The sequence below is a fragment of the Dipodomys merriami genome, unplaced genomic scaffold (assembly GCF_024711535.1).
Source record: "Dipodomys merriami isolate MVZ:Mamm:240054 unplaced genomic scaffold, mDipMer1.0.p SCAF_128, whole genome shotgun sequence".
NCBI classification, from domain to species: Eukaryota; Metazoa; Chordata; class Mammalia; order Rodentia; family Heteromyidae; genus Dipodomys; species Dipodomys merriami.
The window spans coordinates 1029529-1047598 of record NW_027202582.1 but is presented as its reverse complement, the minus strand read 5'-3'; the positions used below and the strand labels follow the sequence as shown (position 1 = coordinate 1047598).

General features: G+C 56.9%; 4 protein-coding genes across 12 annotated transcripts; all 4 read right to left on the bottom strand.

The window, feature by feature from the left end:
* Nucleotides 1-142: 142 nt before the first annotated feature.
* Nucleotides 143-2867, bottom strand: LOC138824259 (peptidyl-prolyl cis-trans isomerase FKBP2). 3 transcript variants are annotated; one of them, XM_070017975.1, is made up of 7 exons: nt 2732-2867; nt 1644-1667; nt 1313-1481; nt 869-981; nt 683-729; nt 361-396; nt 143-277 (listed from the first exon to the last, which is right to left on the bottom strand). In XM_070017975.1, exons 3-7 carry the CDS (start codon nt 1475-1477, stop codon nt 216-218), a joined length of 423 nt encoding a protein of 140 aa, XP_069874076.1. In that variant the 5' UTR covers nt 1478-1481; nt 1644-1667; nt 2732-2867; the 3' UTR covers nt 143-215. The 3 variants fall into 3 exon arrangements, with proteins under 3 accessions (XP_069874076.1, XP_069874074.1, XP_069874077.1); XM_070017973.1 differs by lacking the exon at nt 1644-1667 and having other exon boundaries at nt 2732-2865; XM_070017976.1 differs by lacking the exons at nt 1644-1667; nt 2732-2867 and adding an exon at nt 2145-2234.
* Nucleotides 2868-5093: 2226 nt separating this feature from the next.
* Nucleotides 5094-8389, bottom strand: Vegfb (vascular endothelial growth factor B). Of its 2 annotated transcripts, none has more exons than XM_070017971.1 (7): nt 8250-8389; nt 7766-7808; nt 7282-7478; nt 7015-7088; nt 6792-6824; nt 6351-6485; nt 5094-5507 (listed from the first exon to the last, which is right to left on the bottom strand). In XM_070017971.1, the coding sequence occupies exons 1-7, from the start codon at nt 8307-8309 to the stop codon at nt 5486-5488; spliced, it is 564 nt and encodes a 187-aa protein (XP_069874072.1). In that variant the 5' UTR covers nt 8310-8389; the 3' UTR covers nt 5094-5485. The 2 variants fall into 2 exon arrangements, with proteins under 2 accessions (XP_069874072.1, XP_069874071.1); XM_070017970.1 differs by having other exon boundaries at nt 6351-6583; nt 8250-8388.
* Nucleotides 8390-8799: 410 nt separating this feature from the next.
* On the bottom strand, nt 8800-13621 carry Dnajc4 (DnaJ heat shock protein family (Hsp40) member C4). Of its 3 annotated transcripts, none has more exons than XM_070017964.1 (7): nt 13542-13621; nt 13173-13283; nt 11919-12012; nt 10726-10910; nt 10463-10624; nt 9086-9172; nt 8800-8996 (listed from the first exon to the last, which is right to left on the bottom strand). In XM_070017964.1, the coding sequence occupies exons 1-7, from the start codon at nt 13598-13600 to the stop codon at nt 8888-8890; spliced, it is 807 nt and encodes a 268-aa protein (XP_069874065.1). In that variant the 5' UTR covers nt 13601-13621; the 3' UTR covers nt 8800-8887. The 3 variants fall into 3 exon arrangements, with proteins under 3 accessions (XP_069874065.1, XP_069874064.1, XP_069874066.1); XM_070017963.1 differs by having other exon boundaries at nt 10463-10627; nt 13542-13620; XM_070017965.1 differs by lacking the exon at nt 13173-13283 and having other exon boundaries at nt 10463-10627; nt 13542-13615.
* Nucleotides 13622-13941: 320 nt separating this feature from the next.
* Nucleotides 13942-17967, bottom strand: Nudt22 (nudix hydrolase 22). Of its 4 annotated transcripts, none has more exons than XM_070017969.1 (6): nt 17944-17967; nt 17138-17635; nt 16533-16631; nt 15284-15381; nt 15050-15143; nt 13942-14107 (listed from the first exon to the last, which is right to left on the bottom strand). In XM_070017969.1, exons 2-6 carry the CDS (start codon nt 17615-17617, stop codon nt 14006-14008), a joined length of 873 nt encoding a protein of 290 aa, XP_069874070.1. In that variant the 5' UTR covers nt 17618-17635; nt 17944-17967; the 3' UTR covers nt 13942-14005. The 4 variants fall into 4 exon arrangements, with proteins under 4 accessions (XP_069874070.1, XP_069874068.1, XP_069874067.1 ...); XM_070017967.1 differs by having other exon boundaries at nt 17900-17953; XM_070017966.1 differs by lacking the exon at nt 17944-17967 and adding an exon at nt 17844-17925.
* Nucleotides 17968-18070: the final 103 nt, after the last annotated feature.

The window sequence follows — 18070 nt, the reverse complement described above, 5'->3', positions numbered from 1 at the left end:
GGTCATTTTTCTGATGCCAGGATCAAATCTAACATACCCTTGAATGCTACAGGCAAGGGCCTTGCCAAGGGGCTCTGCCACAGCCCTGAGCTGTGGTTATAACCAAGTCTCTCAGGACCCACAAAGAACCACAGGCTCACTCTTGGGCTTGTAAGAGTTTTGTTGTTTAGAAACAGTCTGGTCCCTGATGCTCCTGTGCCCCTCCGCAACATCTGCTACAGTTCTGACCGCCGCTCGATCTTGAGAAGCTCCACTTCGAACACTAGGGTTGCTCCACCTGGATGGGAAAGTGGGGTCAGAATGGAATCTGGGCCATGGGAGAAGGATGGCTAGAGTGGGTGTATTAAGAAAAAGGGTTACCTGGGATCTTTGGAGGAGCTCCTCTCTCTCCATACCCTGTCAAAGATGCACAGAGAAACAGTGAGCTGTGGCCACGCCCACTTAGTTCAAACACCCTTTGCTGTGCCCAGGGCAACTCAAAGGCCAGAAATAAAGCAAGGGAAGGGTACCAAAGGACTGGTAAATGGCAGAGATGGGCACTGCAGCGCCTGAGCCTGTCCCTGCTGCTGGTCACAAGCCAGTCTTAGAAGGGCCATATAGCTCTAGTGACTACACCGTGAGGCTGAGGCCATGGTCACCTTCCTCAGCCATGTCCCCAGTAGCCCCAGGAAGGGATGCTCACCTAGCTCCGATGGGATCACCAGCTTCCTCTTTTCCCCTTCACACATCCTGCAGGACAATGCATGCTCACAATGTGGCAGCACCCCAGCTCCTGGTCTCCCTGCCCCCCTCTGGGGTTTGCCACAAGTCACTTCCTGGACCACAGCCATGCATGCTCCAGCCCTGCCCCCACCTCACCCTGACTTACCCCAGCAGCCCCTGGTCCCAGCCCTTGATGACCTGGCCAGTGCCAAGGGAGAACACAAAGGGCTGGTTCTGGGGTAAGCTGCTGTCAAACTCTGTCCCATCTTCCAGCTTTCCCTGTAGGGCCAGGAGAAGGCTAGTAAGGAGGGGGCGCTTCACCCTTGAGCCCCCTCACCCAGCGGCTCTCCCCATCAAATTGATCCCCACAGCATTGACTGTGGCCCTTGTCCTTGAAGGGGACATAGCCTTGGGTACAGTTATTGCCTGCTCATGCCCGGCTGGGGAGTGGACAATTAAAGAGCAGAGGAGAATCATGAAAATAGGCTTAAGAGGCGATGAGGGGGCTTGTTCAAGGTCACACACCTGGTCTAGGGGAGAAGCTAAGCTGCCAAGGCACTTCTGGTTCCCAGAAGCTCCACCCACCCAGGAAGCTCCGCCCCTCACCCACCGTGTAGTGCATGTGCAAGACGTCTCCCTTTCGCGATTTGATGGGACAGTGGTCCACTCGCTTCTTGACCCCGATCTGCAGCTTCCGTTTGCCCTCGGCGCCCGCGGCTGTGGCCAGGGCGCTCAGGCAGATGGACAGTACTGTCAGGACCCAGCTCAGCCTCATGTCTCTGCGGGCACAGACCCCGACCAACCGACCGGGAGGAGGCAGGGAAGGCTTGGAACAAGGGCAAGTGCCAGGAGGTTGCCACCCCCCATCATAGCTGGCCTGCCCCTAGAGATCCCCGTCCCGGTCACCACCCTCTTCCCCCGGGCTCCGCGGCCACACTTACCAGTCCAGGGAGAAGGGGGCTTGGCTGAGGACCCCAGCAGCGAGGGGAGGGGGTCAGGGGAGGCCACAGCAGCCAGGGCCCCGCCCCTCTACTCACCCCCACAGCTTCCCTTTGCCTCCCTCCCTGCCCCCACCTCTGAGACTCCTCAGTTTCCACCAGTCCCTTTACGCAAAGTCCAGACCCTATCTGACTGCACAGGAGTTGCCCCGACCGAGCGGCCCCATTCGCGCCACACCCAGCTGCCCCCGGCCCAGCAGACCCACACCTCTGCGGCGGCTGCAGGGGGCCGGCCCCGAGGCACCCACACGTCCCCGCTAGGCGGCTCAGGGGAGCCCCGATCCTCTGGAGGTACCCCCCAGCCCGGCCCCGTGCCACCACCGGGGGCGCCGCCCCAACTCTGAGCCCTTGGGGGCCTCCGGGGCACCCAGATGGGCCCCGAGTCCGCGGGCCGCCGAGACCGCTCCACCCACACCACCTCTCCAGGTGGAGTTCGAGGCCTACCGCGTCCCCAGGCCCGGCCACCGCGGAGACCGCCCCCGCGTGGACGTCCCTGGCCATTACTCTGGCTTAGCCCCGGGCTTGAATCCTTGGCTCCGCCTTCCAGGGGACAGAATTCCGCCCCCGACTCCGAAGCTCCGCCCCCTGCAGAACCGTCCTTTTCCTGGGTTGGAGCCACCACCGGCTGAAGCCCCGCCCCCAGCGCTTGGGCGCCGGCCCCCTCGCTTTCCAAACCCGAGGCCCCGCCTCCCACCGACTCCAGCCCCGCCTCCAAGCTCCAGGCTCCACCCCCAGGCCTCCCTAGCCCCGCCCCCGGCCGTCGAGCCCCGCCTTCTACCGGCTCCCGCTCTGAGGTCCGGTCCGCCTGTGTTTCGCGTCCCGCCCCGAGTCCCAGGGCTCCGCCCCGTGCGGCGTGAGAACCCACCCCTTGCGGCATCTCCGGACAGCGCCGACCCCGGCCCCCCCAATTCCTGCGCCTCTTAGCCCTCGTTTACACGCCGAGCCACGGCCCGCTTCTGCCCGGCCAGAGCCAGCCTGCCCTCCTACATGCGCCCCGGCTCCCCCCGGCCCGGGCTGTGGCCCCCGCTCACCTCCTCGCCGCGCCCCCGGAGCCAACCCAGGTCGTGCGGCCACCTCTGCGCAGGCGCGTTCCGGTCGCTACAGGCCGGGCCACGCCGCCCTCTCTTATTGGACAGTGCGAAACCCGCCGCTACCCGCTCCTGGCGCGGCTTCTCCTTCGGCCCCGCCTCCCGGGTAGGCACGTGCGCATTGCGCCACTTCCGGCGGAGGGGTTACTCGTGGAGTTTGGTGAAAGTGACTTCCGAAAGCGCCAAAGGCACTTCCGCCCGAGGTGACGTCCCGGTCGGGCTACGTGGGCTCCTGGAGCGGGTCTTGAGGGGCCATTTCATGCCGCTCCTGACCCCTCAGCAGTCCCGTTGCAGGGCTCGCGCGGGTTTGAAAGGCCGCTGCGAGTTAGTTGCCTGGTGTGACCTTGAGCCAGCTCTTCCCTTGCTAGGGGGGCTCGGGGACACCCGCGGCGCAGACTCCGCGCGGCGCTTCCCTCCTCCCTCCGGCGGCTCGCTGGCCGCGTGGGCCCGTCCCCTCACCTCGCTTGCAGGATTCTTTGCAAGTATCCCGACACCCCGCAGTGTGCCCAGTGTGGAAATCTTGATAGACATCTAAGGAACCTGCAGCTGATTGGCAGCTAAACGTTGGTTGAGTGTTAGGGAAACAGCTGACTTGAGGCCAAGTCCAAGGGCCAGTTCGCTCTCTGCACCTATTTCCTTTCTTGTTTTTTTGTGCCAGTTGTTGGACTTGAACTTGAGACCTGGGCACTATCTCTGAGCTTTTGTGCTCAAGGGTAGTGCCTTACCACTTGAGCTACAGCTCCACTCAGGCTTTCTTGGTACTTAATTGGAGGTAAGAGTTTCATAGGCATAACTGACAGGCTAGCTTCAAACCATGATCCTTACATCTCAGCTTCCCAAGTAGCTAGGATTACAATGGCACCCAGCTTCCATTTCTTTCATTGATAAAGGAAGATAATCACAACACTGAGCTCAGAACTGAATTAGAGCTGATCTCTGAGGTGCATGGGAAGCACTGTGCATCACTGTGAGTGCCAAGTAGGCTCAGAGTTAGTGGCCCTAGGGCTTTAACCCTCATCTCTCAGACCATGGCTCCCTCACTGACATGATGGCTGAGACCACTAAGAAGTAAGGATCGCCGGCTGAGAATGTGGCTTAGTGGTAGAGTGCTTGCCTAGCATGCCTAGCATGAAGCCCTGGGTTCAGTTCCTCAGTACCACATAAACAGAAAAAGCCAGAAGTGGCACTATGGCTCAGGTGGTAGTGTGCTAGCCTGAGCAAAAAGAAGCTCAGAGTCAGTGCCCAAGCCCTGAGTTCAAGTCCCAGGACTGGTAAATAAATAAATAGTAACAATTGAGGCTGGGAATGTGGGCTTAGTGGGAGAATGCTTGCCTAGCATGCATGAAGCCCTGAATTCAATTCCTTAGGAACACATAAACATAAAAAGCTGGAAGTGGTGCTGTGGCCCAAGGGGTAGAGTGCTAGCCTTGAGCAAAAGAAGTTCAGGGATAGTGGCCAGGCCCTGAGTTCAAGCCCCAGGACTGGCAAAAAAAAACCCACAAAACACTAAAACAATGATCACCATCGGGAATTCTTGCCTTGGCACACCATTATGTACAACACCACACCTTGCACCTTATGATTCAGTTCCTCAGAGAACACCTCCATTGAGGTGGCTACTTGGGGTCACTTCTCCTACATGGCATACCTCAGCAGTGTGATGTGCTGGGGAAAAGTGGACATGAAGCTTGGATCAGATAGGTCAGGAGATGTGAGATACTCTGAGGTGAAGACTTTATGGGTTTTAGGGAGAACTTGTCTACGATACCACTTCCACCAACCACAGATCTTTGATAGTTCTCTTTTAGAGAGGCAGGGTTCAGGGGGACAGGGTAGGTGTGCCCTAGAGCCCCACTGTGGGGAGTCAAAGTGTTGCTTGGCAGGGGAAATAAGTATTCCTATTCCCATCTACTATGTGAAAACACTTCACACTTTGTCTGCAGCACAGTGACCCCTACCACAGCAAAGGTGTATATATGCAAACAAGCGCTAAAAGACAAGGACAGTGGGAATTAAGGGTCACACAGGGCAGATCTGGGATCCACCTCAAGGTCATTGCCCCTATCAGGCAAATTCCTTGTAATGGGTAGGAGAATGGGAGGAGGGGTGGGGGCAGGGGGAGCAGCTGTAAGAGTTGAGGTGTGATGATCGGTGGGTCGGCATGGGATCTGCTCTGGAGCCTTTGGGGGCCCAGCAAGGGCGGGAAGACAGCTCCTGGGCTAAGCAGTTGGTGCAGATATCCTGCCCAAACTAGCCAGCCCAGCCAGCTGGAACAGTGGCAAACAGTGACACAGGCAGGAAAAGCTCCTTCTAGCTCTTTTATCAGGGACAAGGAGGTCACAGTTTTCATACCAAAGCCCAAATGTGCAGCGGTTTGGGGTCTTTGTAGTGAGGCGATGCGGGAGCCAGTTGTTAAACTCAGGTGCACAGGGTGTGGTTAAAGACCGAGAGCACCTGTTCCCCTAAGCTGGAACGTGAGCTCTCTTGCTGCTGTCATGGCTCATCAATTCTGTTAGTTGGCAGCCTCAGAAGATGAAGGGCAGATGGTAGGAGAGCACTCTGAGAGGCCCAAGTCCTGGAACAAGTTCCATCGAGGCCAAGGTCTTGGAGCTAGGGTCTTCTCCCCAGGTTCCCCACTCTTGTCCAAATGGGGTGAGGCTGAGGAAAGTGGCCCTGCTGAGTCTGAAAAGCAATGTGTCACCTTCGCAGCTTCCGGCACCTGGGGAAGGCAGAAAGGGATCTGTTCATGATTGGCTGGAGCTCAGCCCACAGACCTTGGGGGAGTGGGGGACAATGAGGATGCATGCACACCCATGTGAGCATGCTGGTACTGAGGCCTGAGCTCAGGGTCTCAAGCTCTGAGTTGGCTTGGTTCTGCCTCCACTTCCAGCTATTTACTGGTCAATTGAAATTTGGTTTGTCTGCCCAGGCTGGCTTGAACTAAGATTCTCAGATCTCAGCCTCTGCAGTAGCTAGGATTATAGGTGTGAGCCACATGTGTCCAGCTCCCCAGCTCCTTTTGACACACTTCCTTGTTGCCCCATTTCTCTTCACACCCTGGGAAAGCCCCACTGGCTTGGCCATCTAATGTCATCCATGGCCGCTCTAGTGGTGAGAAAACTGCAGAGAGTCTTCTCCGATATATTTCTGGTCTCTCAAAGTCCATACAGAAAAGCAAACACCAGGGGCTTCTGGGAAGGCCCCGAGCTCAGCGAATCAGGAAAACTCTTCCTCAGTTCCATTCCAGGCAGATATGACTTCATCCACAGGATGGCTGACTGCTCAGAGAGCCATCAGCTGCCCCACCTCGGCACCAGGCATGCTCCGCTGTTATCATCTCTCTCTCTCTCTCTCTCTCTCTCTCTCACCTGATTCCCGCATTCGACTGTAAGCTGTGTTGATACAGATCTCCATGCCAACAGACACTTGGGGAAATGTTTGTTCGACACTTTCGGCAGCTTCCCCTTTCCTGGCCCTTCTCCCACTGGCAGGCTCACCTGGACCTGCTCCAGAACGCAGCCCTGATGTCTTCCCAAAGCAGTGCCACCCACAAACTCCTCACCTGCACGTGTCTGGGTTGAGCTCTAAGCCCCGCCCTTGGCAACGGAGGAAGCTGCGGCGTCGGCAGCGGCAGCGACAGGTCCGGGGATCAGGGCGCTGGCGGCGCTGGATGCAGCGCGGGCAGAGGGTCCTGGGGCTGGAGTGGGATGAGTGGTGTCAGCTGGGGTGGGTGCTCCAGGGGCAGAATCCCAGCCCAGAACTGAGCGGGGCTGGGGACGGTGGGCAGTGGCAGCCCTAGGAGGAGAAGCAACATGTCTGGGGCAGGAAGGAAGAGTCTTCCCAGGAGCTGGGACCAGGACAGAATGTACAGATTTGGGGAACAGAGGAGAAAGAGAAGAAGAACCAGGATCTTGCCTCTCTCGTGTGACCCTGGGCCCATCCACACCTTCTATCTGGTTCTACACATCCAGGTTATATCTCTGCAGGAACCCCAAATACTCACCTGTCAGGCTTCACCACATTCTTTTTTTTTGGTCTAAAAAGTAAGAGATAGAGACAAAGAAGAGAAAGATCAAGAGATCCACACATCCCACTGTCTTGTCCCAGATCCCAGGCCTACCTCTGGCTCTACTCCTAGAAACCTGGCCCGCAGTGCAGTGAACCCCAAGCCCCCCCCCACCCCACGCCTAGACTCTGCAAGCTCAGAGGTTGGGCCTGGCTGGCACCTGCATTCACATTCGCTGTGCTCCTCCAGGGACATCTCCCCCAGCTGACTGCTTGGGTACCGGATCATGAGGATCTGTGCTCGGGAGAAGAATGGGGAGACACAATGAGGGGGGTATGGGGCAATAGGGACAGAGAGCAAGGGGTGCTCCATAGGCTACAGGGAAACCAGCTCAGCTAACAGCCTTCCATGCTCTAGTCTCTGGGCTGGCCCAGTCCCCAGAGTACCAGTGTCCCCTCAACTTGCTTGTCCCTTCTGCTCCCCGTACCTGCATTCGGACTTGGTGCTGCCCAGTGGGCACGCACTCCAGGCCATCGTCAGGGCAGCAGCCACCGCAGCGCTGCACAGTCACACAGCTGGGCACCAGTTGTTTGGCCACCGTACCCATGAACTCTGTAGCCAGGGGCACCACCACCTCCCTCGGCTGGCAGGTGGCTCGGGCATACACATCTATCCATGACACCACTGGGGGCAGATCGATCAGGAAAGGTTAAACGCCAACTGGGTTTCCCAAAGCTATCCTCCCCAGCCCCCTGTCCCCTGTCCCAGCCACCTTCTACTAATGCCTGCTCCTGTCTGCCACAGTCTTGTTTGTCTAGAACCCAGTACCATTGTTTCTGCCTCAATTTCTTCCTCTGTGAAATGGACATCATACAAGGGAGCTATGATCACACCAGATGATGGCCATACCATCCAGGCATGTGGAAAACCCTCTCAGTAGTGGCTGGTGCGAAGCTATTGTTAAGTGTTACCTTTCTTCTGGTGGCCAGTGGCATCCGGCTGGGAGATGGGGGCCTGTGGGAGAGAAGAGACCTGGACCCAGGGTCTGGCTCTCGGGGTGTCCTAGGGCTCTGCCCTTGAGTCAGGAGGAGCCCTCACTTTCTCTCCCCCCACCCTTCTCCCCCAGCCCCAGCTCTAGCTTTATCTGTCCTCTGCTGGCCGCAGACCCACCAGGCAAGCTGTGAGGCTGGGGGGCTGGGCTTGTTCAGAGACCCCAGGTCAGGAATGGACAGTCCTGGGGATACTGAGGCAGCAGCTCCGCCCCGCCTCCGGGGGGGGGGACTAGGTTGGGGCGCGGGAGTGGCGCGGGGCTGGGCTGGCGGGCGGGCACGCAAGAGCACCTCCCGGGGGATGCCCGGCCCGGTGGGGCCTCCGAGGGCCAGGCCGGCACTTCCTCCAACCTTGAGAGGGCACGGCGCGCGGGCACGGAGCGCACGGCGGGCGGCACGCACGTACCTGGGCGGGGGCCAGCTGCAGGAGCGCGGCGAGCAGCAGGCGGCGGAGCAGGGGGCCCATGGCGCCCGCGGGGGCCGCGCGCCGGGGGCGCCCGCATCGCCCTAGCCCGGCGGCGCGGGGGGCGGCGGCAGCCAGAGCCCCATGGCGCGGGCCCGGGCGCGGCGGGCGGGGGCCGGGCGCGGGGCGCGGCTGCTCCGCGGCCCCCTCCCGAGCCCTGGGCGCAGGCAGCGCAGCGCAGCGCAGCGGCGGCGGCCGCCGGAGGAGCGGGGCGGGCGGGCGGCCGGCGGCGGCGGCGGCGGGCGGCGGGGACGACGGGGGCGGCGGGGGGCCGGGCCCGGGCTGGCGGGCGGGCGGCTCATGTGACCCACATGCGCTCCTCACCGGGCGGCGGGCGGGGGCGGGGCGCGGAGCCCCGGCCCCGCCCCCTCCGCGCGGCCCCGCCCCTCCGCGCGCCCCCTCCCGCGTGCCCCCTGCCCGCCGCCGCCGCCCTGGGGGAAGGGGACGCGCTCCCAGGGGCACGAGGGCCCTGAAGAAAGTGGCCAGTCCGGAGTCTGAGAAATCAACTTTATTGCACCCATTGTGGGGAGCAGGCAGCAAGGAGGGGGGCACACTGCAGGCCCCCCCCCGCGGCGAAGCCCTCAGGAGCTGGTGCCCGGGGGCATGATCCCCGGGGCTGGGGCAGGCCCTGAGGCCGACGGCTGCTGTTGCCTCTGCAGGCGCTCCTGCTGGAGCGGGGCTCTCTTGGCCCTGGAAGAGAGCGTGTGGGAGGTCAGGACCGGGTTGGAGGAGGAGGTCGGGCCTGGACAGGGAGCAAGGGCAGCGCACAGGAGACAGACCTGGCCCTGGCTCGGGTGTCATTGTAGATGGCTGTGATGATCCGATCCTTTTCATCCATGAAATTCCGGTGTACCTGCTCCAACTTCCTGCAAAGCGGGTGCTGCTAACCCCAGTGACTCCAGGATCTGGAGTCTCACAACTTCACATCTGTGGGGACCTTGGCCTAACAGCGGCTGTGATAGGTGGGGAGAGGGCCCCAAAGCCTCAGCTGGCCTGCTCAAGCTTGGTGAGCTGTTCTGAACAGGGGATGAGGAGACGAGGAAGGGCTGTGCAGCTAACATTGTTAACTGAACTAGGAAGTTGCTGGCAGTGGGCACAGGCCTCAAGTAGAAAATTTTATGCACAGGTAAGAGAGTCAGGTGACACCAACTACCAAATGAGGACTATGGCTTGATGGAGAGGCTCTATTCCAATGTATTTGTTTCTTGTGCAACATTGTGTGTCCCTGTAGTGAGACCTCCTGTTCTCCCCTGGCTTTTTTGCTTAAGGCTACACTTGAGTCACATCTTCACTTCTTGCTTTTTGCAAGAAGTTAAGAGTCTCAGAATTGGCTTTGAACCAGGACCCTCAGATCTCCACCTCCTAAGTAGCTAGAATTACAGATGTGAGCTACTGGCACCTGGCTTCTTGTGCATCATTCAGATTGGCTCCAGCTCTTTGGCAGCCAGCACCAAAGACTTATATTCAAATTATGAAGAAGAGGAAATTATCTATCTGGGTGTTTTTTTGCTTCTTGTTTTTGTGTTTGTTGTTTTTTTACCAGTCCTGGGGCTTGACCTCAAGGCTTGGGCACTGTTATTTTGCTCAAGGCTATCATTCTACCACGTGAGCCACAGTGCCATTTCTGGCTTTTTCTGTTTAAGTAGTACTGAGGAATTGAACCCAGGGCTTCATGCATGCTAGGCAAGTACTTTACCACTAAGCCACATTTCTAGCCCTCTAGTGTTTTTTTGTTTTTCTCGATCATGGGGCTTGAACTCAGGGCCTGGGTGCTGTCTCTGAGCTTTTCTGCTCAAGGCTAGTACTTGGGTGTTCTGGTGGTTAACTGGAGATAATAAGAGTCTCTTGGACTTTCATGCCTGGCCTGACTTTGAACAGCAATCCTCAGATCTCAGCCTTCTAAGTAACTAGGATTATGGGCATGAGCCACCAGCAGCTGGCTTTTTGTTTTGTTTTTGAGGGCAGCACATCTTGTCTAGCTCTTTCCAAAACGCTGCCTTACTCATAAAGAAAAGGCTCTAGAGATCAATTTCACAAAATTCTTAGCTTGGGAGACAAGCATGCAGACTATGGAGTGTCATGGCTGGCTGACCTTTCTAGGTGTCACCCACCCTCCTACCCTATCTGCCCACCCCCTCAGGGAGGACAGTACTCACTTGAAGGCAATATAGTGCAGGCCCATGCCTGCCAGCATGAACAGGAGGCAGTACCCCAGCACCTGCTGGTTGTTTTTCTGTTGTTGCTGCCTTGACTCAGGCCCCTGTGGCCTCACATGGTGAAATTGGGCCCAGTATTGTGCATTGGGGGGTTCCCAGGAGCTACTGGAAAACAAAAGGGACAACATGGACATGAGGCTCTAAGAGCCTCCCAGAGCCTGGGGGGTGGGTGCCAGCAGGGTGTTGGGACAGGACCACTGTACCTGTGTGTGTATTGGGAAGATCTGGAATGGGCTGTGGTTCCTGGAGTTGTGCAGGAGCTGGCAGAGCGAAGCTGTTGATCGTAGCTACGACGGCTCTCCTCACGGCTGAGCACATGGTATGCCTCATTTAGTTCCACAAAACGGCTATGCAGGGTGGGGTTCCCTGGATCTCGGTCTGGATGTAACTGAGGTAGGACAGGGGTCCTCTTATCTCCCTTTCTATGTTTTTCCAGAACCCTTCTTGATGATGTCTACCCACAAGAGTTCACAGTACCCCCAAAGTCCTACCTGGGCAGTGACCCTCACACTCAGGCCTGCTTATTCCCCTCCAGGAGGCCAGAAATACAGATATCTGCCCACTACCCTTCAAGCCCCGCCCACCGCCAGCCTCCTGTTCTCTCTCTCCATATGCCCTGGTCCATGTTTCTCAAGAGCAGATAGACAGGTCAAGAAAACCAAGCCTAAAGATGGACACTAGTGGCTCTCACCTGTAATCCTGTTTATACAGGAGGCTGAGAGTTGAGTTTCACAGTCAAAGCCAACCAGGGCAGGAAAGTCTGTGACTTCCATCTCCAGTTAACCACCAGAAAACCAGAAGTGGCACTATGGCTCAAAGTGGTAGAATGCTAGCCTTGAGCAAAAGAGCTTCAGAACAGTGCCCAGGCCGAGTTCAACATACAACACACAAAAAGAAAACAAAGCCAAACCAGAACACAGTGGGTTCCACCTGTAATCCTAGCTACTCAGGAGGTTGACTGAGATCTGAAGACTGAGGTTCAAAGCCAGTCCAGGCAGGAAAATCCAAGAGTCTCCTATCTCCAATTAACCACACACAAAAAAAGGTGGAGTAGAGGTGTGATTTAAGTGGTGTAGTGCCAGCCTTGAGCAAAAAAGCTAAAACATAATACTCAGGCCCTGAGTTCAAGCCTCAGAACTAGCACAAAAAAAAAAAGAAAAGAAGAAGAGAGGGAGAGAGACAGAGACAGAGAGAAACAGACAGAGAGAGAGGAAAGCTAGCACATCCAGCAGGATCTCTGGTCTGTTCCCCAAGCCTTTCCTCCTTTCTCATCCCCATGCAGGCTGAAGGAAGGGATATGACAGAGACACATGTCAGCTTCTGTGGACTTGGGCTGCTCCCTACCCATCTGGCTCAGGTTTCTGCTTCCTCCCTCCCCACCTTGGAAGCACTGTACCTCCTTGGACTTGATGAAGAAAGCTCTTTTAACTTCTTCAGCACTGGCACCAGGATCCACGCCCAACAATTCATAATAATTACTGGGCCCAGACCTATGGAGAGAGACCCAAACCAGCAGAGGCTGAGGGAACCCATAGAGAACCCCTGCTATCCTCTTCCAACCTCCCTGGACCTCACCCTCCACCTCCACCACCAGCTCAGGAGAGGCTGTTAGTCCCAAGACAGACCTGGCCCCAAATCATCTATCCCTTTGGGGGTTATCTCAGGACTGATTCAGATCAGAACTCAAAGTGTCATCCTCAGACCCTTGTACTACCACCAGAAAAGCTTGTTTAAAACAGCAGATTGAGCTGGAAATGTGGCTTAGTAGTAGAATGCTTGCCTAGCATGCATGAAGCCCTGGGTTCAATTCTTCAGGGATTTCAGGGACCAGAGCTCAAGCCTCATGAGACCACAAAAACAAAAACAAACCCCCCCAGCAGATCTCCTGAACTAGGGATGTAGTTGAGTGGTACAACTCCTGTTGGGCATTAGTGAATCCCCAAGTACAACCCAAACACTGCAAAAGAACAAAAAGTAAAAGCAACAGATTCCCAGGTGGCTGGTGCTTTTAGTTCCAGTTAGTTGGAAACTGAGACAGGAAAATCTCATGAGCCTGGAGGCCAGCCTGGCTGGCCTGTGAACTCTTTCGTGTTCAAGAAAGGCCTAGGGATCTGCATCTTTTTCTTTCTTTTCTCTTTTCTCTCCTTGTCCTGGGGCTTGAACTCAGGGCCTGGGCACCATCCCTGAGCTTCTTTTGCTCAAGGCTACCATTCTATCACTTGAGCCACATAGCCACTTCCGGATTTTTCTGGTTAGTGATGAGGAATTGAACTCAGGGCTTCATGCATGCTAGACAAGCACTCTACCACTAAGCCACATTTCCAGTCTGAATCTGCATCTCTGTACCCAACTTCCCCCAGGGAGTTATGCGGAGATGCTTGACAGACCCCAGTTCATGAAATTTCTGATCTGCCACTTAACCTACTGTCTGTCCTTGGGGTCATCTCTCAAAGCTCCAGTGTCCTCGCCTGTGCCGGGGAGTGTTACCCAAGACAAGCCTACAAAGCAGGTGAGGCTGAGTGCCGAGCCCATGGCTCCCTCGGCTCCGTCGGCACGCAGAGCAGAGCCTAGGATGGGCTGGGCAGGGCAGGGCTAAGCCTGGATGGCCCCACAGAACCCCCCTGACCCTCGGGCCCGGCCCTGCACTCACCGCTGCCCGGCGGCCGCTGCGAGGGCCCGGGTGGGAGGGTGGCAGGGCCACGGCCGGCACAGGCGCAGGGGCAGCAGGGGCCACAGGGGCGGCATGGCGGCGGGCGCGCAGCTGGGGAGAGGAGGCCGCTAAGAGGGGCGCCTGAGACCAGGTCGGGCCAGGCCTGATGCGCTCCGGGGCCCGGGACAGAGGACAGCAGTGTGGCCCAGGGACGGCCGCTTTTCTCAGGTTCATACTGGCTAATCAGACCCAGCCGTCCCCCTCCCTCCCACTGACCAGGACCCGGGACGCCCCTCCTCACCCCCAGGCTTTTGGGGGTGGTGGGCGAAGGAGGAGCCAGAACCAAGCCCCGCCCCTCCCCCCACTCACAGACTCCGAGGTCGCCGCCATTTCCCGGGGCAACATAGGCCCCGCCCTCCCGTTTTCATTGGCTTAGATGTCAGTTCAGACCACGCCCGTGGGGCGGGACGATGCGGACCGGCGGGAGGGCCGGCGGGCGAGCTGCGGGCGGGAAGGAGCGTGACTCTCAGCAGAACCTTCGGCCGCGCAGCCTCCCGGAGTCGTGCAGACGGGATTGTTGCTCTGCTCAGCGGCAAGGCACGTTTCCCAGAGCTTTCTGGAATCTCATTAGAGTTTGGCATAGGAGGCGCGGCTCCAGCTCTAGCTCGCAGAGGGGAAATCCGAGCCTGGGCTGGTTCTGATCCCCCCCACACACACACCACTTTCCCTCTTGTCTCCACCCAGAGCCCAACAGCAGATACCAACGGGATTCAAGAATAAAGCGCTTTATTGTCCTCAGACTTTTGGTGACAGGCCTAAGGTCCTTGGGCGAGTCAGGTAGGACTTCCTCGGACCTGGTTGTAGAGGAGGATGGCGCCTTTGGCTGAGGGGCAGAGCTCAGTCCACAGCTCGGTCTCCTGCAATCGCTGCATCCTCTGCAGGAAGACAGTGAGACCCACACCTCCATCCCTGACACCTACTAGGGCTGTGCCCAGAATTTCTCTGTACTGGTCTATCCCTATTTCTGTACGGGAGTCTGTTAAGGGGACTGAACTAAGCACAGCGCCTGTGGCTCCTGACTGTAATCCTAGCTATTCAGGAGGCAATCTGAGGATCGAGGTTCAAAGCCAGCCAGGGCAGACAAATCCTAGACAATCTTTTTTTTTTTTTTTTGTCGGTCCTGGGGCTTGAACTCTGGGCCTGGGCGCTGTCCCTCAGCTCTTCAGCTCAAGGCGAGTGCTCTACCACTTGAGCTACAGCGCCACTTCCGGTTTTCTGGTGGTTTATTGGAGATAGGAGTCTCATGAACTTTCCTGCCCGGGCTGGCTTTGAACCGCGATCCTCAGATCTCAGCCTCCTGAGTAGCTAGGATTACAGGCGTGAGCCACCAGCGCCCGGCGACAATCTTTTTTTTTTGCCGGTCGTGGGGCCTGAACTCTTGGCCTGGGCGCTGTCCCTCAGCTCTTCAGCTCAAGGCTAGCGCTCTACCACTTGAGCCACAGCGTCACTTCTGGCTTTTTCTGCTTATGTGGTGCTGAGGAATCGAACCCAGGGCTTCATGCATGCAAAAGCAAGCACTCTACCACTGAGCCACCTTCCCAACCCCTCCTAGAGAATCTTATCTCCGATTAGCCACTTAAAAGCCAGAAGTGGAAGTGTGACTCAAATGGTAGAACACTAGAACTAGCTTTGAGAGACAAAGCTAAAGGGCAGCGTCCAGGCTCTGAGTTCAGCCCCAGTTTGAGCCTATGTCTGTGACTCTGGAGGAAATCCGTGCCTGGAAGTCCTGTTTCCTCTAACTGTTCCCTCCTCACCACATGTCTCACCAGACTTCCTTGAAGACCTCAACCTTGGCGTCCCAGTTTGCTCCCCAGTACCTGCATCTCCACAAAGATGATTCCTGCAGACTCATGCGCCTCAGGTCCTCCACTCAGGTAGTAGCTCCTCACCTCTTCAGAAGTGAGGCTGCACCTGAACAAGAATATGAGGGTGGCCAGGGGAGTGTTCAACCCTGCAAAATCCTTATGGAATCCCAGCTGCCTCAGCCCTGTCCCTCATCACCCCCACCTCCTAAGCTCTCCAGGATCCTGTGTACCCCAGAGCCTACTCACTGGACATAGAATTCAGCACTGGCCCGGCCGGCGCTGGTCTCATTTCTGGCAATGCCCAAGAGAAGGGGCTGGCTCAGGGTGAGCAGTGGCAGGTTCACCTGGGGCAAGGTTCACAGGGGATTCCACCTGTCAGTGTCCACTGACCACACAATTGCCCTCCTCAATGGAGAACAACCTGTTACACTTTATAGCATTGTGACATTTTTCAGTTTAAGTACCAGTATCACAGAATGTCATATCTTAGGAATGTCCATTTTACAGATGGGAAACCAGAGCAAAGAGACTAACTTGTCCAGGGAAATCTCTTCACCCAAGGGAAGTTGAGTTAGTAACTAAGTCCCTTATTTATTCTTCCTTCAACAATCTTAGGAAAGGGAACATATTTATCTTTATTTCCACTATCGAGAGGAGAACCCACAACTAGGCACTGGTGACTCATGCCTATAATCCTAGCTACTCAGGAGGCTGCGATCTGAGGATTCAGGTTTGAATCAGGCCAGGGAGGAAAGTCTAAGAAACTTTTTGTTTTCTTTGTCAATCATGAGGCTTGAACTGAGGGCCTGGGCACTGCCCTGAGCTCCTTTGCTCAAAAGTAGTGCTCGCCACTTTGAGCCAAGTGCCACTTCCAGTTTTCTGGTGGTTAACTGGAGAAAGGTCTCATGGACTTTCCTGCCCAGGCTGGCTTTGAATCGCAATTCTCAGACCTCAACCTCCTGAGTAGCTAGGATTACAGGCTTGAGCCTGGCTATGTGAGACTCATCTCCAATTAACCACCAAAAAACCAGAAGTGGAGGTATGGCTTAAGTGGTAATTGGCCTTGAGTGAAAAATGGTAAGGGATAGCAACCAGGCCTTGAGTTCAAGCCATATTACTGGCACGTGTACACACACACACTCACATACACACACACACACATACCAGGAACCAGAGGTCCAGGGAGGTAAGTGTTAGAATTCCACTTTGAGTATGCCCAGCTCCAAAACCAAGTTCTTCCCTTGGTGCCACCCATACTCTGCAGATCCTCTCACTAGTTTAAGGCCTGTAGAATTCTTTTTTTTTTTTTAACTGTTCTTTTTGTTTGTTTTGGTCTTTTCTTTTTTGGTACTGAGGATCAAACCCAGGACGTTGAACTTGCTAGGCAAGTGTTTTGCCACTGAGCTACATCCCAGCCCAAGGCCTGTGGAATTCTAGCAAGTTCTACCCTCTCCTTTCATGCCCACCATGCTATACCAGCCTCCCCTCAACTCACCTCATCACAGATCTCCTGCAGCACACTGGAGAAGAGCTCACGTACCACCAGCTCCCCAGGAAGGGTCTTGTGCTGGGGGGCATCACCAGGGCACAGGACCTGGGAGAAGTCAGGCTCAACCTCTGCCTTCTGCCTCCTCACCCTCTCTTCTTTCCTTTTGCTGGCCCTGAAGGGCCTGGGGTAAGGGTCTTGTGACCCTTTAACCCAGACCATTCTTTATAAGGTGGCAAGCAGTAGTTTGGCAGGATAGAGCATTGACTTCCTGTCCTCTCCCATCCCCACTGTTTCCCAGCTTCCCATAGGTCTGTTGTAGGTTGGGCATGTAGCTAGGTCTACCAGATGGCATTGAGGGCCCTGTCACGGCCTGGCAGTTGTGACAGTCCTGGGCCACTCTCAGCTCGGCTTGTACGTGCTCCTGGGACAAGCTCTCCAGAAGGGCACTGCGGCACGGGACACTGCAGAGCTGTCCTGGGCAGACTTTACAGAGAAGCACTAGGCTTATTTTCCTTTCAGGGTTGTGCCCTCCAGAGCTGGGAGGGCTTAGAGGCCCAGTTCCTCACAGGTGTGTAGGACTTTGTGCTTTTGTACCCATCCTGGCATCTCACCTGAGGCTCAGGATGCCCACCAGGCACATCCACCAGCCCTGGAGCTTCGGCCACCTGCCCAGAGCGGCGCAGGAAGACCAAAAAGTCATCAGTTGTGGCCAGAGCAGCACCCACCCCCAGTGGGTCTGCCAGATAGGCTTGTTTATCACCCCAGTCAGCAGCTCCTTGCTGTCGCAGCCAGGAGGCTGAACTGGCCCAATTGGTGCCCAGGAAGTCTCGGTAGGAAGTAAGACCCAGGCGCAGGAGTAGCTGTGGTCCTGGTGAGTCAGTGGGTGCCAGCGTGGCGGAGTGAAGACGGAACTTGGGGGCATCGAAGAGCCAGGGTTGGGACTGTAGCCGGGTTTCCCAGATGGCAGTGATGGTTTTGTCATCTCCTGGCAGGAAGCGACGGTCATAGGCTGGGCTCAGCTCCACCTCTACTTGCTCCTGGGGCAGCCCCCCAGGAGGGCAAAGCAGCATCAGGGATACCTCAGGGTCCATGATGTAGACGGAGCAGATCTAGGAAGGACACAGACGGACTGTCACCCCAGGAAACGCATCGCTACCCCCCTGGATCCCGCAGCTGGTCCCTTCAGCCGCAGACCTGAGGGGACTGAAATCCCAGCCCTTCTGAACCTCCAGGACCACCCTTTGGGCAGTTAGTGTCCTATCATTCCCCAGAGCCCCGAGCCCGACTGAGGTGCACGGGACTCGGGGACCTCCCTACCACACAGGGGCCCTGGGACCCCCAAAGGCTGTGCGCCCCTGGCCCAGGAATCCTGCCTTCAACCCGGAACGTGCAAGGTCCCCGGAAGCTGCAGCCTCACCCGCCCTCGGCGCCCTTAGGCTCCGCCCCTTCCCTAAACGGAAGTGCACGCCCCATTCTCCCGCGGCTTCTCATTGGCTGGTGGAGGCGAGCCGCTCAGGTTCCGGCACGAGTCCCCGCCCACCGCG

Coding starts and splice junctions, on each gene's coding strand:
- LOC138824259 (XM_070017975.1), bottom strand. CDS start 1,477: ATGAGGCTGAGCTGGGTCCTGACAGTACTGTCCATCTGCCTGAGCGCC. Junction 397..682: donor GGTGATCCCATCGGAGCTAG/GTGAGCATCCCT, acceptor CATCTTTGACAG/GGTATGGAGAGAGAGGAGCT. Junction 278..360: donor AGCTCCTCCAAAGATCCCAG/GTAACCCTTTTT, acceptor TTTCCCATCCAG/GTGGAGCAACCCTAGTGTTC.
- Vegfb (XM_070017970.1), bottom strand. CDS start 8,309: ATGGGCCCCCTGCTCCGCCGCCTGCTGCTCGCCGCGCTCCTGCAGCTG. Junction 7,809..8,249: donor TGCAGCTGGCCCCCGCCCAG/GTACGTGCGTGC, acceptor TCTCTCCCACAG/GCCCCCATCTCCCAGCCGGA. Junction 7,089..7,281: donor AGCACCAAGTCCGAATGCAG/GTACGGGGAGCA, acceptor TCCCGAGCACAG/ATCCTCATGATCCGGTACCC.
- Dnajc4 (XM_070017963.1), bottom strand. CDS start 13,600: ATGAAAACGGGAGGGCGGGGCCTATGTTGCCCCGGGAAATGGCGGCGA. Junction 10,628..10,725: donor TCTTCCCAATACACACACAG/GTACAGTGGTCC, acceptor TTTGTTTTCCAG/TAGCTCCTGGGAACCCCCCA. Junction 9,173..10,462: donor CTGCACTATATTGCCTTCAA/GTGAGTACTGTC, acceptor CCCGCTTTGCAG/GAAGTTGGAGCAGGTACACC.
- Nudt22 (XM_070017969.1), bottom strand. CDS start 17,617: ATGGACCCTGAGGTATCCCTGATGCTGCTTTGCCCTCCTGGGGGGCTG. Junction 16,632..17,137: donor GTGGGCATCCTGAGCCTCAG/GTGAGATGCCAG, acceptor GACTTCTCCCAG/GTCCTGTGCCCTGGTGATGC. Junction 14,108..15,049: donor TCATCTTTGTGGAGATGCAG/GTACTGGGGAGC, acceptor GTCTTCCTGCAG/AGGATGCAGCGATTGCAGGA.